Raw genomic sequence first — 17,953 nt, 5'->3', positions numbered from 1 at the left:
GTGAACACATGCAGCAAGGAGCCATACAGCCTTACTTTGTCCTGGTCACCCTGAGCCTTCGATCCTTCAGAGGCCTGCCCCCCTTCAGTCAAGTATAAGCATGCCTGTAACTTCCACAATAAGCCCCATTTATGCAGTCTCCATGCCAACCCAATGGGCCGTTGGTCCCTATGTCATCACTACGCATGGTCAGTAGGCCTTGTACAAGGCCGTTGTGCAGTGAGACGGGATCGAAGTCACCACTATGCTGTTGGGCAACTGTTACACTCTCACTTTGTAATGCCTTCCTCCTCCACCAAAATTGGCCTGCAGCTGCGCGAAACCACTGCGGTCTGCACAGAAGTCTCGTCTAAACAGTTAAAGCTAGTGTCAGCATCTAAAAAAGGAAACTATGAACAGTGGCATGCATACAGGCGCTTTCGTGGTGCCAAAAGGAATGTTGGTAGCAGTGGCTGGTTTCCAAAAGCCTTTCAGAAAACAGTTTTGAAAAACTCTCCTTTGTATTTCATGCTGGGTATAAGGTATACAGTAAAATCTCGATGATATGAATCTCGTGGGACCACGAAAAATATTCGTATCTTGCGAAATTCGTATGAACTAACACAGACCAAAAAATTGAGCACTAAAAAAAGTTTGCGTTTATTTCTTTTCTTATTTCGCGTGAAGAAATCCATGACGTTTTTCAGCTTTTTTTTTTTTTTTTAACCTCCATGTCGCCGAGCGGTCCTTTCTGGACTTCAGTCTCCTCACTCGCAGTGCCCAAGCTCACTACAGGAGCATTTTTTTCCTGCGATTCGTGCACGTCGGCGTTGCACGCGCGATATTTTCACGCCCGCGTTGGTGATTCTGCGCCCGCGGCCGCTTGTGCCCCGGTTAGAAAATGACGCACGATGCGCGCGGCAGTGGGAGGAGCCTGACGACTTGCACCAATGGGAAGGCGTGCGCCTCAGGGCGGAAGTTTCGAAGCACTTGAGAAAGCCGGCTGGCTTCGCCGGCTTAGCACTCCGGCAGATATTTCATGATCGCTTTCACCGACGATGCGGATGTTTTATAGCACTGTTTTCGCCCATTATTAGCACATTTACCACACAAAAAACTTCGTGTGTGCTTTGAGCGGCATTTTAAAGGGCAGTTAGAAGCGGTCGCTCGAGCGCCCCACACCACTTCGCTACCGAAGCCGCCGCCATGTTGCCACGGCTGGCCGCGCCCCGCGCAGTGTGCGGGGGGTTTCGCGGCGGCGTCAGCACGCCTGTGGAGTGCGCGGCGTGTTTTTGTGAGCAGAAAACAATAGCCCGGCCATTTCTGGAAAAAGAGCGGCAAAAAAAGGAGATACACCCCATACGTCGCCGTCGCTTGCTCGCTAGGAAGTCGGGCGCCTCGCCGGCTCGTTCGTATCATCCGCGGGGCCGCGCAGGTACGTTCGTGAAGCGCTAACCACATGGAGCGATTTTGCAAGCGATTTGGGGAGCGACGCGACTTGTGACGAACTACTTTTCACCGTGGACTAAAACGCTCATCGAATCGCTTGGTTCTGGGTCATCAGAAAAAGTCGCTCACCTCCCAGAAGTGGCCTGAGCGTCTGGCCGATAGGAGAGCTTAAGGGGCGCAACTTCCGGCTTAGGGAGAGAACTAGGGGAAGGGGTGAGCGGCAGCACAGTGCATCCTAGAAAAGTACAACCCTCTGCTCACTGAAATACGTTTATTTCCAGTTTTTGTGACAAATGCACACATAAAAAAACCTTGCGGCCGTGTGTACTTCGATAATCATGTTGGGCGCTTTGCGGCAATATTAGGATCGGTCGTCACGTCGCTCGCGCGATCACTTTCATGTGGCTGCCTCAGCGAGCGATTGGGACGAGCGATTGCGGATCCCTGTCGCATCACTCGTCACGTCACTCGCAAAAATCGCTCCATGAGGTTACTGCTTATGAGCCGAAATTTTTCCATTGCAAACAATGCAATTTCGCCGGGACTTATCAGAAATTCGTATCATCCCGAAATTCGTATCACCCAGAATCGTATCATTGAGATTCCACTGTTACAAGACGTGCTTTCAGTAGTAATGCCATAACTGTAGTTAGAATGACAATTTTAGGAGTAAGCTTATTATTCCTTTAGTTCCTTGTCATGCTGCATCATGCACAGCTGAAGAGCACCATAACCTTGTCGGCTTATCATTAGCATACCTTGGCATCCATGCAGTATTGCTAGAAAGGCCGCAACCTCTACCAGAAGCTGAGAAACACCTTTTCCGAAACTCCTGCCTGTCATTTTTGTTTAAGTAGCAGGCTAGCTTCAAAATTGAAATTTGTGTGGGATGCAAGACATCGGGACATCCCCTTGAATGGGCTGAAATAGTGTGCAGTGTTCTGTACTGGCACTCTGCAAATAGATTTGTTAGGGCTTTCATGTGGTGAAAGAATTTCTGGAAACTTTTCATGAATGACCTTAGCTCAGTGTACAGTATGAAAGGGGTGGGTGCAGGTATTGCCAAGTTATTGCAGTAGAAATTCATTTATACATTTTTAGGAAACTGCTAAACGCAAATGCAAGATCTGGGAAACTGTATTATCCGAACTTGTATTGTACTAAGAAATTCGCAATGGAACCCAGGTTTTACAACATAACTGCCAGGAAAATGCAACAACCAGAAACATATCAATAGCATTCTATTGAAATTACTGCACCGACTGTGTGTCGGTTTTGTTTGCGTTTTCTTCTATTGTAATACATCGCCCCAATTATTGGAGCAGTAGATTGTGAAATGAGCTGCCACCATGCACTTTTAGCCTTGCTTCCCAAACCTTTTAAAAAAAAAGCAGAGGTTAGCATTTGCAACACTCGAATGTAAGACCACACAAGAAGAAGAAAATGGAAATGGCAAGAGTGTGTAGTGTTGATTGATCCCCTGGTGGGATTAAGCGCGGCTGTTGAGAAACGCCAAGACAGGAAGGTCTTGAGGCCAGGGATTTAGCGCCACACTGATGTGGGAAGCGCTCTACTGCATTGCGGTTAACATGGTAAAAAAGCTAGAGTTCGCCGCATTGCACAACAGGTGCCCACCTCCAGCTAGAACAGTTGATCGGTGAAGTCAGCACCGGTGATGCGCCAATATCAAACTGTGCTGCGATTTTGTTCTTCCTCATTTGTGCAGGCCGAGTTCATCGACTCCAACGACGGTCGTGTGCGGACGAGCCTTGTGGCGTACTCATCGTACTCTCCCATCAATCACCACCTGCAAATCACCACGAGCACCAAGTACCCCAAGGTGCGTGTGCTGGCGACATGTCGCATTTCAGCTGGTTAGGGTGCAGCCATTGTGAAACACTGAAATGACCCTCTGGCTACCACCCGTTGCCCCATAGCAAACCTATTCAGCAAACCTGGATGGCCTGACACCACTATTTCAAAGCTACCTTTCTGGAGACTGTAGAATCATTCTGGAAATTCGCTTGTTTTGAATTGAATGGGAATGAAATTAGTAGGCAACTGCAGTTAATGACGTTTGCTTTCGAAGCAAAAAATTTGAACAGCTAAAAAAAAGTTATCAGTCGCAGCAATGAACACTACGATGAGAGCTCAACTGGGCACTTATTTTCTTTGCAACACACCCAGCAGTTGATGAATTTAATTGACAAATGCAAAGGGATTTTCAAGACCACAACTTGGCTTGAGAACTGTTTTGCATTTGATGCATGAGCAGTACATTCCCAGCAAGATTTTAGTAGTAACTTCTCTGGCCTTGTGGAAGGGACATGCATGCTTATGTAGCACCCAAAAACTACTTGTGTTGTTTTTGTTCTCTATATACAAGAGAAACTACTGCTACAAAATACATAATTAAGCTTCCTTGCCCTTATTTTTAAATGCACATGATGCAATTTCTTGGCATCCAAGCCAGTGTCTATGGTAGACTGTTCACTGAAGGGGACATCTCTCCTCCCATGTTGAAAGAAAGTTTTCAGGTGTCTTGCCATAATTGCAGGGAATAAAAATACAATACGTTTTTTTCTCGTCCTTGCCCCTCTCCCCCCCTCCCCAAATCTATTTATAGGTCGGAGAGTACATCATCTTCCATGTCCGGTCCAACTACTACGTGGAATGGTTTTCGTACCTGGTAGGTCAATCGCCTTTCTTATCTTTGTACGTGCAGGCTGCAACCATGTTTGCTGTGGTCACATAATTTCTAGCATGTACTGTTGCTTTTTATGAGTTGGCTGGTCCACTAGCATGCACTGTGACCATTCCCGTATTTATAATGGCAGCAGAACACAAAAAGCCCCAAACTCTTTGCGCGGCATAAGCCAAGAATGAGCAGAAATAAATGTTTTAAAATACAAACACAAAAAAAAATCATCCTCGAAATGGACATCAGGTAGCTAAAGAACCCAAGAAAGCTCTGTTATAGGGTATTTCTGAGTGGCCTCAATTGTGAATATTAAAAAACTGGCCTGAATGTTTAACCCTTTGGGGGTTTTTTCCATATATATACGGCGGCAGTTTTCCGTCCCGCAAGGTCTTTGTCCTACTGGTATGGCTTCGACCCTCCGTTGGAAATTTCACGCCATAATGACGATGCATGCTTACTGGGGGGGGCTGCCACTTCCTAGGACTTACAAGAAGCCTTTGGAATTTGACCTTCTTGCATAGATAAACAGAACTCTCTAGCTTCAGCGCGAAACGCGGTCTGTGTCAACGCCCTTTTGTGGTTTCAGTTTCACTGCGTGATTGCAACGGAGGCGCGCGAAACTTGATTTTATCTTTATCGGAACTCCTTTGCAGGGGTGGCGGAAGTTGATTTCTATCTATATTGCGCTGCTCTGAGCTTGTTTATCACTGTAATTTATCACTGTAAAGTATTTTGACCACCTAGGAAAGTTTTTTTCTAAAAAATTCGACCCCCAAAGGGTTAATCAAATACCAAATATTTGTGTGTGTTTTTAAAAATTGGAAGTAAGAAAGGCTGCATACAAGGCAAAATGTTAAACCAGTAATTTTTGTTGTTTTACTAAAAAGTCTTATTTTCCACGACAGATCATTTCCAAAGGAATCATCTTATTGTCTGGTCAAGAAAAGATGACTTCAAGCATCAAGACATTTGCAGTGACACTTTCTCCAGAAATGGCCCCCACCTCGACCGTGGTTGTGTACGACTTGGCACGAGGCAGTGAAGTTGTTGCTGAAAGCTTGACCTTCCCAGTGGATGGCATATCCAAAGACAAGGTATCAAACAAACTGCTTGGGCGAGTCATTAGAACCAAAACAATGCAAGCATTTGACAAAAGTGCACTAAGGTGTTACTGAAGCGCTTTATATTTGCATAGTTCTTGGAGTGTGCTTTTTAGCCTACTTTCTGTTAGGAACAGGCTATCAAGGGCCCTTGAACTCCTCGAGTCTATACAGCTCATTTGCATGTTTGTCTTGGCCGATTGTTGGGGAATTTGGCCACGTGATAAGAGCAAACTTAATTTTCCTATTGGAATTATCATGTAAACTATGTGTACGTAGCAATGAGGGAAGAACATTTATGTGTGGGAATGTGGGTCTCCTCATTTTGCTATCTGTGCCTAACTAGTCAGCCACATGCTTTTACAGTTTTTATAAATCTCTCACATTATGATTTGTGTGCTCAGTTTTTAATTTTCTTCATAGCTTCTGCTGAGGCTGATGCCAGGGAAGGGAAGCAAATTCCAGCCCGCCTGGCTTGAATAATGGCAAGCATTATAGTGGCTGGTGCAAAGCACAGTATTTTTTATCAATGTGCTAGCTTCTCAAAAGGTGCAGGAAAAAAAAAGAACAAACCCGCTTTCTTTAGAAAAAGATGATTAAAAAGCAACGCTTTCTTCCTGCAAACTGAGTCATATCAAAGTTTCATATTCCTCAATTCACACTGCCAGTCCGAAGCCAAAGTCCACTTCAACTCAGCCAGTCCAAAGCCGACACCCATGCTACGAACCCAAACCTTTTTACCTCTCTCCTCCTGGGGCATCTGGCCTCCTTACCTCTCTCTCTCTCTCTCTCTCTCTCTCTCTCTCTCTCTCTCTCTCTCTCTCTCTCTCTCTCTCTCTCTCTCTCTCTCTCTCTCTCTCTCTCTCTCTCTCTCTCTCTCTCTCTCTCTCTCTCTCTCTCTCTCTCTCTCTCTCTCTCTCTCTCTCTCTCTCTCTTCCTCCCTCCCTCCCTCCCTCCCTCCCTCCCTCCTACACACACAGACACACACAAAGGAAATGCTGAGCGCCCCGAATGCAATGGTAGCGCATTCGGATAGTAGCTGGTTTCATAACACGAGAGATCCAGGTTCGATTCCGATCACGGGGAGCATTTTTTCTGGCGGCGCGCACTCCCCACACCTGCTCATGGACTGCTTGCCTCCGGGCCGATTCCCCTCACACTTCCTGGCCTAGCATTTTCGTCCTCTCCACTTTGCTGCGCCGAGTTTTGACCGACGCCAGGCACGGGTGGAACTCAAGCTTAAAGGGACACTGAAGGCAACTAGCAAGTTGAGCTCCCATGAAAGTTCAACTGCCCCATAGCCCTCTCAGCGTTTATTCAGTGGCGAAATATGCTTTAATTGCCGAGAAATTACCAATCGAAAAACGCATTTCATCCCTGCGCCATTTCATGACGTTTCGCTTGATGTAAACGTAGGCTGGAAGCGAGTGAAACAGCGGTTTGGTCTAGCAAAAACTAAAAACTACCAAGCAAAACATCACGGCCGCAGGCGCCACTAATCGCGCTTTCTGCACATACAACAAAACAACTTGCCCGCCCTATCCGCCCGCAGGCTGCCGCTCTGTGTGCACCAACCTTGGTGCCGCACGGGACGTGCGATAGGGGTTAAACAATGTGAATGTGCCGCGCCGCCTTTTACTTCACCTACAAAACGTCCAGCGGACACCGCAACCTCAGTGAGAACGACATCTGAAACGCTCTGTGCTTTGCAGTCTCGTTATGGATATTCTGGTTTTAGTCGATTTGATTCACTCGGCTTGATACATGGCACCATCTGTTCCACTTGCAACCACGCCCAAGGCCTAGTGTGAAATTCAAGCCTAGGTACTCTGGTGTACGAGCACCTGAATGGCAGTGCGTGTGCATTTGCGTGCTATTACTATGCAGCAGTGCGTGTGCACTTCCATCCGAAAACTTGAAAAAGATACTCATATTCATGGCTCGACAGATGGGCTTACGCAGCGCAGCCTTGGTATACGCTCAGTTGGAGGTAACAGGCATGCAACTACGCCGAACCTGCAATAACCATCGCAACCACCAACGGCGCCATGGCTTGGAAGCTTGCGCATGTCGGCACAGCTTGAATTATGCATGCAAATTTATAACTGTTTATGACTTATGAAAGTTAACGTGCAAAGAAATGTTTTACATGTTTCTTTGAGAGCTTGTGTGCGCGCTTTTCATTCTGTTGTCACATGACTCTTGGCTTGCTCAGTCGCCGTTTACGTCATCTCTGCTGAGCGACTAATAGCTTCATGTTTTGATTATTTACGAGACTATTTTAAAGGTACTGCCCCAGAGACTGGTATATTCCTTTTCTGGGAACGCCAATCTATCTATTTAGACGAACTTTGGTTTTGTCTTCAGTGTCCCTTTAAACAGCTCCGCTGTTAAAATACATTTGTGGCTGTAGGGAAGGACGTTACAGCCTTGAACGACACATTAGTGAATGAAACCTTACGAACCATTTTTTAATTTCATCCCTTGGCATCCTTCGAGTCCTTGAATTTCTACTTAGAGACTTTGTATGAACCTTGTTTATAGTATTGCAAAATTGTGACTGGGTAGGGTTAGAATTGTACGCTTCTTGAGTGTCAGTTTCTATTGAAAAGATTTGGGAGGCTGTCATTGATACAGTAGACTATCGTTGAGACAAACTCGGTTAAGGCAAACAGCACTTTTGCTCTCTTGTAACATGCACAATGCAAAAAATGCCTGCCTAAGAAGAATTTTGGACAATACGAACAAATTTTCACAGTCCCTTCGAGTTTGTCTTAATGGAAGTTTAATACCGTATTTACTCGCGTAATCCTCGCACTCCTAATGTGAGCCACCAAAACTTGGATTTTTTGGTTCCTCGCATAATCCTCGCACCCCCAACTTTGCAGCGGCGAAGTTGCCTGCTCGCGAAACCCGCATGGTGCACGCGCTCTCCAACGCGCGCCCTCCCCCGCCACCTCTCCGTTCGGCGGAGAGCGCTGTGTATCCAAGGCCATCTAGGCGCCCTAACTACCTGCATGGCTACTCCCTAACAGGCGCCCTAGCACGCTACTCACACTGTCCTTGAGCCGGTTTCGCGCATGTTTCGCGTGCGCGCAACTAGACGGTGTTCGCGCAGCTCGCTGTCGTGTCGTAGTGTCGCCGTCGTGGTCCCGTCGTTGAGCGGCAGCAGTCAGACTGTGGGTCACTCACGTCAGTGGTGGATAGCTCGCTGCCATTTTGAGAACTTTTTGATCTTTGTTTTGTGCTTGGTGCCGCTTCTCCATGGGGAGGAACGCCAGCTACACTGCCGCTTTCAAATTGAAAGCGAGAGAGTACGCGATCGAACACGGCAACCGTGCCGCAGGCAGGCACTTCGGCGTCACCGACTTCAGCGTGCGTTACTGGAGTAGGGCACGCACATACGACGACGAGATAGGGCGCGCGCCAGAAAGCAAAGGCGGCAATTTCATGATCACTGATCGACGGGAGACTGTTTACCTTGTAAATAATAAAATAAAAAGAAATAGCTGCTGTTGGCAACACTAAGCTTACATATACAAAAAACGACCGCTACATTTAGCGGGATTGGCATAAGGCAAATTGGCAACACTGTGCACCGGATTTTTTTTTCCCCCGCATAATTCTCGCACCCCTAACTTTGCATTGACTTTTCCGAAAAAAAGTGTGAGGATTATGCGAGTAAATACGGTATATATAGAAGGCAGCTTGGTGTGTCTCCTTACTTGATTATATTCATAAGGGATCATTGAAAAAGCACGTGCAGTAGTGCAGAACCGTTTTCATAGGTGGAACACTAAAAGAACTGTTCTTTATATTGGTTGCAGTATCAAGAAAGTAACGCTGTCTTGCTTAGCATGGCGCTAAAGTTTTATGCTGCAGCTGCAGGTGCTTGCACTGACTTTCATTCCAGTTCAATTTGACTCTGAACAACCGCAAGGACAAGACAGGAGACACGATTGAGGTGGCCATCTATGGTGATCCTGGGACGTACGTGGCATTGTCAGCCGTGGACCGTACCCTGTACAACATGCAGGCAGGCACCGAGATCAGCTACTCTGAGGTAGTGTGCTTGATCACGCTTGATTTATTCTTGCAAGGCATAAAGGACATTGTTTTTAAGAACTCAAGCTCGTGAACATCAATGTCACTGTCTAACCACAAGATGCCAGGTAATGTGCAGTACTACCATTATGCTTGCATGCTGTGGGTAATGTTCATCTTGATATGTTTTGACGTACGCATGAACTTGTCTGGATCGTAGGTCACTGAGCTCTCACAGCAAAACAAAACCGTTTAAAATTGAAATTCACTTGTGTTGGTAGCGTGTTAAGGTGCGTTTTTTGTCTTGTACATCATCCATTTTGTGCTGTTTCCCTCTTTGTTAACTGTGAACAAACTTGCCCAAGCCTCAAACCTTACCGTACAACCAGTTTCACTTTTCTTCTTTTCCAGGTGCTCAGGAAAATGAACTCGTTTGACAATGTCATCAACGGCACTCTGACTCAGGAGTGGTTCTCGAGGGATGGGAATGTTTACAGCTACGTTTGTTTCCCGTCGTCTACTTATGGCCTCGACTCAAACAGGACTTTTGAGGTTTGCCTTCTTTCCCTTGCGTCCGTTTTTTGCAGCATGGTGCGAGCTGAAGAAACCTTGGGCTGTTTTTTGACCAAAACCTACAAATGTTTTTTTTTTTGCAAAGTGTTTTATGGAGCAAACACCCTCTTACTACCAGAGTTGCACCTTGGCGTGAGGTATGCCACAGTGAAGGGTGGCTTGTCAATTTAAGCTACCTGCATTTCTTTAACCTGTGTCAAACTGTCGTATATTCTATGTTACAAGGTGCACTCACTGGTGCAGGATCTCATGCAACGCAACACCTTATAGTTACTTCTACTGTGAGCAACATTTGGGCAAAAGCTGAAGCATTAAATGTCCTTTTCACTATACTACTACCGAGCTTGTTCTTGTAGATATCAGAATTTTTTAGTGCTAATTGCAAAAAATGCAAATTTTTAAAGAATCGAGGGAGTGTGAATGAAGATTAGAGGGCTATATGAGATCCAACACTGTCAGGAGGAAATGTTTTCTATTTTTATGTGGGTTGAAAAAAGCCTTTCCTGCACCTGCATGGTCAAGCTGTTCGACCTTTGAGCAGTGATCACAGCGCTAAAAGGCTTTTTTTTTCTTCTTGTAAGCGGGCTTGCAGTTGGCAGAGAATTTCCCGACAGACTGCTTGTCGTGCACCCCTGTTGTATGCAAATGGAGCATGGAGTCTGCCTTGGTATTGTGTAAACTTCCTGCTTCTAGAAGTGCTTGAGACTAGGAGAGTTGGTGCTTACTTAAAGCGTGGAAACTTGTGACAGAAAGAAAGAGAGGATGTACAGCGCAGAGCAGTTGTGTATGTATGTCTCCTCTGTGTGTGTTCACGTGTTTTCGTCTCGTGAGGTGATGTTTTATGCTGAGGTGAGATCTTCACTAGTTAGCAGAAACTTCAATCTGACAGCTCTTTTGTGTTTTTGCTGCAGTTTGCTGGCTTATTGGTCTTCAGCGATTCTAACATCACCCATATGAGAGGTAAGAGGTCACAGGCTGCAACTACTTGTGCATATACAGGGTGTCCCAGCTATCATGCACCAAGATTTAAAAAAAGAGTAAAGGCGTAACTCGAAAGAAACCAGGTGCATAATGTTTGCAGTACTGTGAAGAAGCGGACAGTATTTTTTTCTTTAATGAGACTTAATTAACTAATTGTAATTAATTATCTAACTTGAGAAATACTCTCCTAATCACTAAAGTGTCAATGATGCACTTGAAGGTAACCACGAGGGGCATCTAACTGCGGTATTTTCAGCGATGAACTAATTGCGTACACATTTATTATGACTGATAAAGGAAACCCGCGAAATATGAAAAATACCACGTGACGGCGCCTCCGCGCGCACCGTAAAGCAACGCCCTCAAACAGGCTGCCTCTGAGTTAGCCAGAATGAAATAAACAAAAGAAAGAAAGAAGAAATCGCGACCGAGTTTGTTCCTTATCTGCACACGCGTCCCGCGAATCTTGCTGTTGCTGTTCCTTCCATGCATGCTATTATCAAGGTGATGCGCTGTCTTTTCGGGCGGATAACACGCGAAGCAGTTGCTTTCAATCAGCTTTGTTTGGGGACGCTGCTTTACAATGCGCGCGTAAGCGTCGTCACGTGGTATTTTTCATATTTCGCGGGTTTCCTTTATCAGTCAAAATAAATGAGTACGCAATTAGTTCGTCGCTGAAAATAGCGCAGTTAGATGCCCCTCGTGGTTACCTACAAGTGCCTCATTGACACTTTAGTGATTAGGGCAGTATTTCTCGAGTTAGATAATTAATTACAATTAATTAATTAAGTCTCATTAACGAAAAAATTACTCTCCGCTTCTTCACAGCACTGCAAACATTATGCACTAGGTTTTCTTCGAGTTACGCAATTTCTCTTTTTTAAAATCTTGGTGCATGATAGCTGGGACACCCTGTATAGTATATGTATATATATATATATTTTTTTTTTTGTTGGCCACAGAGCAGTGCGTCTAGGAAAGACTATTGCCTTTCGTTTGTTTTTTTAACCTGAAGTTTATAAGTACTTCTTTGTGTCAATTAAAGATTTCCTTCAGGCTACATAATAGACTTTTGGCAAGCTTATTAAAAATCATTCGTATAATATTCTATGTGCACATTTATATAAAGAACCCTGTTTCAACAGGGAAAAAATGTGGAGGGGGCGGGGAGAAAACATGTAATCAAGCATATCTGTTTCAATTAACAGTGTTGGCTATATGTAAACCTAGGGGGGAAAAGCATAACACTTAGGTGAAGGTCAAACCAGACCATGGCAGCATCTTTCCTTTCCTTTTAGTTGTGTTTGAGTGCAGCGTATTAAGGTTAGTTAAGTGTGACATTAATTCTGTTGAAAATGTGGTGTGTTGGAAATAAGTTACTGAAGCCTTACAACAAGAAATAGCCATTGCTATAATGATGAAAATACGTGTTGTATTCCAAAAGCAGAAATTGATTCATTGCACGTATATATGCATATGCTTTTTTTTTTTTTCTTCTCCTCATTCCACCTACTGCAGACGAGTGCAATTCAACAGCAGGCTATGGAACATGCTATGATGGTTCTTGCTATCGCCTTGAGCGGCAGTGTGATGGATTCTTTGACTGTGAAGATGGCTCTGATGAAGCCAGGTGTAAGTATGCAACTTCTGAATCTTAGCAACTCTCGAGGATCCCGTGTGATGCATGTATCTCACAACCCCCCCGCCCCCTCTTTTTTTTTGCAGGTGATGACGATCAGCGGTTCAGTATTCCCAGGTTCGAAATGTACAGAACCAACAGATACCAGAGACTGTATTCAAATGCGTGGCTTTGGAAAGACATCAATATTGGGTTAGTTTAAATCCATTTCTTCCGTCAATAACAGTTTGCAGCTTTTAATAAGAGGAGAACTGAGATGATTTGCTTTGAACACAGCATATAACTTTGTTTTAGTCAACGAGCAGCCTTGGTGCAATAAAAATTGTCACACTCGGCATGAATTTCATTTGATTGGGCTAGGTAGAAATGAAGAGAAGGGGGTAGCAGTTGTGGCAGCCTCTGCACTTGTTGATCAATGTTATCGGGCGACGTCAGTGATCAGCCTGTACAGATTGGCTGATGCTGTTAAAAGCCTGCGCAGGTTGCTTTTCAACCTTTTTTTCCCCCTCAAGCGTCCTTTCTAAATTTTTGTCTCTATTATAACCCCTCGTTTGTTGTTCTTCAGACCGTTGGGCCACTCCATCTTCAACATCCCAGTGCCGGACGTGCCAGCAGAATGGATGATCAGTGCATTTGGAATGGACGAGTCAAGTGGATTTGGGATTTTGTCAAACAGCATTTCAGTAAGGGACAAGCGTTCGATATTTGCGGGTCAATCGTCAGCTCTGTTCGACCTAATTGCGTTATTGCGTATTTGTGTGCAGTTCTCAAGCGCAAAGCCGTTTTACATGAACGTGGAGATGCCAACGAAGGTTCGGCTTGGCGAGCAGCTGGGCATACGTGTCACTGTCTTCAACTACCGAGTCTACGAGACAGAGGCAAGTAGCTTGCCTCTTGCTGGCCTGTCAACTTGACCAGTCCTCATTAATCAAAATTCTAATGAGACAACCAGCTCTTAGTTTCAAAGCTACAAATGAAGCCACCGTAGTCGTAGTTGGGACTTACTATGTTACGACGCGTTTGCTGGGATTCACCTTCTTGTACAGGCTAGTACTCACTGAAATCATGGCACTGTAAACCGTGATTATTATGCAGGCTTTCCAAAGTTAATAGTGAGCCATAAAGGGTCTGCACGTTTGTTGCTGTGTGCGCTGAAAGTTTTGCATCCCATCGTACCCCAGGTAGAGCAAGTGCCAGGAGAAGGCGGGCAAAAACGTTGGCATCCGACCTTTGTGGCTTAATTGCACTGTTCTTGCAGGTGCTTATTACCCTGGCCAGTTCGCCCGACTACAGGTTCGTCCTGGTGGGGCCTTTGGGGCGGGTGAACTCCTACGCTCCCGAGACATCTTCAGGAGAGCACCAGCATCTAATTTTCGTAAGCTGCTTCCATTAGTCTATCTAAAACATAATTTCTGCATATTTCATTGTGGGATAACAATCATTTGCCTGCTCAGTTTTTGATCGGCGTCGCGTTCCTGCTTAACGGAGTCGTGAAGAGAAAATGCATTTGCCTTTTGTTATTTTATCTGATTGAACAACCTTCTAAGAACATAAATCCAAAATAGTTTCATAATTCATTGTCTGTAATTTAGGAGATCCCTTTGCAATGCTCGTTTTGAGGCGCATCGCAAGCGACCATGCGATATCATCGGTCGGCAGTGACGTCATTTTAAGAACATTTGAGAGTTGCACCCTTTTTGTGTATATTACTTTGTAAAGCTGTAAACCCGATATTTTAAAAATAATGCATCCTTCCTTGGTTGCCATAAACAGTTTTCTATCCAAGTGACCGGCGATCCGACCGGTTCATTTGTCTGGCAACTATTGTAGAAGAACTCAGACCTACTAGCTGTTTGTACAGTTTGTACTGAGTTTCCGTGCTGAAGTTCACATTATTTTGACGAATTCTCGTGGGAACCTTACCTCTTTCATATCAAACGGCGCAATGCCGCTCGTGAAAAAAAAAGAAAGAAAAAAAGAAGTTTCCCCGCATGTGATTAGACACTTTACCCACTCGGCAAAAGACGTAAAGAGGGCTCACGAGTCAGAAGTGCGGTATAAAAGTTTCTCCCTGTTTGTAGCCCAGCGCTCTGGTTTGTTTTTGTCAATTTTAACTCCAACTGTTGAGTGCTTCTACAGTAAACCATAGCGGAGCACATCGCGAAACAAAGCAATCGAACTGCGCAGTGGCGGGACTCTTGCGACGTGCTGTATCACTGCTTCTCACTTGCCATTCTGACACCTGAAGAGTAAAAGACTGGTTGGTTGTTTATGTAGTAAATTCCCATTTTAAGCTTTAGGTTATTTATCTCCATCGTCAGGTCACTAGAAGCTACCGTATAATGCGGAATATAGGTCGAGCCGTAATGTAGGCCAACCCCCTTTCCTTGTAACCAAAAAATGCAAAAAAATAACTAGGTACACAACATCGTTTCATTCGGTATTTAACTTGTTTCGTCTCAGATTACTCGTTATCATAGGACAATGGCTTCTGGCTGGCTGTAGTTCACACAGCAAATCGTCCTTGGTGCAGTCCAGGGAATTGCTTATGCAGCAATCCTTAAAGGGGCCGCGAAGACAAAATACAAGCTAAAATTTTGATTCTCGCACCAAAACGTGTTTGAACAACGTTTGCAATGACATAATAAGGACAGGTATTTCAGCTAAACTTGGTGTGGAGCGGAGTCTTGCTTACTGTTATTCAACCTAGATGGCGCTACTACACCGCGGCAAGCCGTTTTCTGCCTTTGGTTTGTTTTTGACCGTATTTAAACCTGGCTTGTTTTAGTTCATGTAGAAAATAATGGTTTCTTGAAACATGGTGCTTGCTCGACAAATATGGCCATGTAAGACACCGTCGCTTGCGTCAATCAGCCAGTGTCGTCTGAGACAACCCCAAAGCCCTGCAGTGCTGTGCATCTAAATGAAGCATAGTGCGCGCAGTACCAACGGCAGCATGCATCAATACTTCTATGTTTACGTCTCCTTTCATAACTTGCACTGTTTGTCCCACCATTCTTACTGATATAAAAAGAATATGCCCTACCTAAATTTAAGCGCTAATAGCTCATTCGGAAAGCATATAAGTTCTGCCTAATTTGGGTTTGCTTTTTCCGGCCTCCGCCAATCGCACCGCCAGCAGGTATGGCAACATAGGTTCTGTTGCGAGAAATGAGCGAGTGGGTCGCATGGCCATTCCCTTTTTTCCTAATTATACAGCTTATTTGAGTGAAGTTTACATTAAAAGTGGTTACATTAAATGGTTACATTAAAATTTACATTAAATGGTGCATTAAAACTAATTTTGAGCGAGAAGAAAATAGCACGCGCACATTCACTGGCAGTGAGACAAGCTGGAGAGAAGCAACTAAACGAAAATGGTGGCAGTTGATGGTGGTGGCGACGGTGCCTTTACGGTTTGAATGGGTTCCATGGGCTGCCTGGTGACCAGATGACAACTAACGTTATGCCAGTGACCACTGTATAGGTCGAGGGGTGACTCTTCGGCAAATTTTTTGGTTAAAAAATCAGCCTATATTCCGCCTTATACGGTATGTGAGGCAGACGTTGTCAAGCTTGAGCGATACCGGCTAGCAGAAAAACAGTTTAAACTAGCACAACACAGCGTAAACAGTTTACAAATACCCTGTGTGCTTTAATAAACATGGTGACTTCTGTCTGTGCCAGTCGCGTGCGTTGTTGACTGGGATTTCGGCCATGTTGATCAGTCGTATCAGAGATCGGACATCCCCCGTTCAGTTGCGGGTGAATTTCATCATGGCACCAATGTTGTAGCTGTGTCTGACCATTTGCGAGCTTGCTGAACGATGACGTTGTGCAGACGAGGGTACGTGAGCTATGATTTGTTTCTCAACATAGTGTCACTTCACGACTTGAGGAGGAAATCTTTGGTGAAACCATAACTGTATTTTTTTACCATATTTGCAAATGTCATGCAATGAAACGACAATGCATAGGTTGTCTATCAAGGTTCCACAGGTCCAAATACCCACACAACACAATTTTTTTTTAATCTCCTCACGACCCCTTTAAGCTTGGAAATTCTTTAGCTACCCTTGAATTTTCGTTTAAATATTGTACAAATGCTGTCCCTGCTTGCAATACCAACTGTAAACAGCAGGTTTTTGTGAAATGTGCTCAACTGGAACTGTATTGTGTACACCGTTGTGTTCACATGGGTAATTTAAACTCTGCACTGTTACCGTGCGTTGTGGCAAGTGCAAAGCTAATAGTCTTTTGCAATGTCAGCATCAGAGTTGCATCAGTGGAGCTATAGCAAGCAGTTTAAGTGCTAAGCTGGCCTGTTATATAGGTGATTGCATAACTATAAAGGGAAGTGATATATATCATTGAGGTGTTTTTCTGTCAATTTTAGAAACACGAGGATGTCGCTTTTATCCCGATAGCACATGGAAAAGGAAGTGCTTGTGTGGACTTCATTAACAGTGCACAGATAGATTTAACGGATGTCCTATCAGAATTTTTTGAAAGCAATTCTTTGTTTTAGATCAAGCCTGGGAAGTCGGCAGTTGTATATTGGCTATTGGATGTCCTATCAGAATTTTCTGAAAGCAACTCTTTGTTTTAGATCAAGCCTGGGAAGTCGGCAGTTGTATACATGCCAATAGTGCCTGTGCGCACTGGAGTAATCGAAGTCACCGTTCTGGCCAAGACCCAGATAGCAAAGGACATGGTGACGCGTTCCCTTCTAGTTGAGGTGGGTGATTTTTCTCCTTAATTCATCTACGGTCCAGCAGATGCACCTGAAATAAGTCACCTGGGGATTCCTGTGTTTTGTGCTTCCCCGCAGCCCGATGGTATTCCCCAACAGCGGCACACATCCCTCATACTAGACCTGACCGAGGGGCCTACCTGATCAAGTACCTGGACACCAACATCACCGAAAGTCCCATCTTGCCCTTCCGACAGGACCCGCCTGTACGTGTTCGGCAGTAACAGGGCGACCCTGTCTGTTGTTGGTAGGTGTCTGATGTTTTATCGTTCTATTTTATGTTGTTTCTAAGTCAGCTTTTTTTTTTTTTTTATGAATGGTTTAGTGAAAAAAAGCTTAGAACAAAACGTCTGTATTACATAGATTTTACAAGCTTATTGGAAACCTTAGTACACTAGATCAGTATGAAATGGAAAAATATTGACTACTTTTTTCAGTTGTGTATTGTGTTGTAACGTTGCGTTTTCTTAAATATTTGCGAGAAGCAGCTTTTCTGTAAGCAGTTTCACCCTTTCCAGTTTCTACAGAAAGAACTTTGCAGTTCTATAGAAGTTTCGATATGGCTTTCTATAGAAAGTGCCTCATAAACAGAAGGGATTTCAGTGGGAATTAGGCTAGAAGCATTTATTTACAGTATGTATTTCAAGTTATTTGGCTTCACTGATTTTTGAGGGGCACTTCAAAGTGGGGTTCCTCACAAGTGTGGTATCCCTATGGGGTGAAGTCCAGGCTTC

At 44.6% G+C, this 17,953-nt stretch overlaps 1 protein-coding gene across 1 annotated transcript in view; it reads left to right on the top strand.

Moving 5' to 3' along the window:
• LOC144155430 (CD109 antigen-like) overlaps positions 1–17,486 on the top strand; it is a 33,665-nt gene extending 16,179 nt beyond the window's left edge. Inside the window, 14 exon segments of the mRNA XM_077686846.1 lie at positions 3,155–3,268; positions 4,055–4,117; positions 5,035–5,223; positions 9,143–9,292; positions 9,685–9,825; positions 10,758–10,806; positions 12,346–12,459; positions 12,553–12,658; positions 13,032–13,149; positions 13,231–13,344; positions 13,725–13,841; positions 17,076–17,204; positions 17,298–17,343; positions 17,346–17,486. Coding sequence (XP_077542972.1) covers positions 3,155–3,268; positions 4,055–4,117; positions 5,035–5,223; positions 9,143–9,292; positions 9,685–9,825; positions 10,758–10,806; positions 12,346–12,459; positions 12,553–12,658; positions 13,032–13,149; positions 13,231–13,344; positions 13,725–13,841; positions 17,076–17,204; positions 17,298–17,343; positions 17,346–17,443 — 1,548 coding nt within the window. The 3' untranslated portion in view covers positions 17,444–17,486.
• The last annotated feature ends 467 nt before the right edge of the window (positions 17,487–17,953 follow it).

Source organism: Haemaphysalis longicornis, unplaced genomic scaffold (assembly GCF_048455015.1).
Source record: "Haemaphysalis longicornis isolate Haplotype H1 unplaced genomic scaffold, Haemaphysalis longicornis Haplotype H1 scaffold_1, whole genome shotgun sequence".
Lineage (NCBI taxonomy): Eukaryota > Metazoa > Arthropoda > Arachnida > Ixodida > Ixodidae > Haemaphysalis > Haemaphysalis longicornis.
This window is presented reverse-complemented; position numbering and strand designations above follow the sequence as displayed.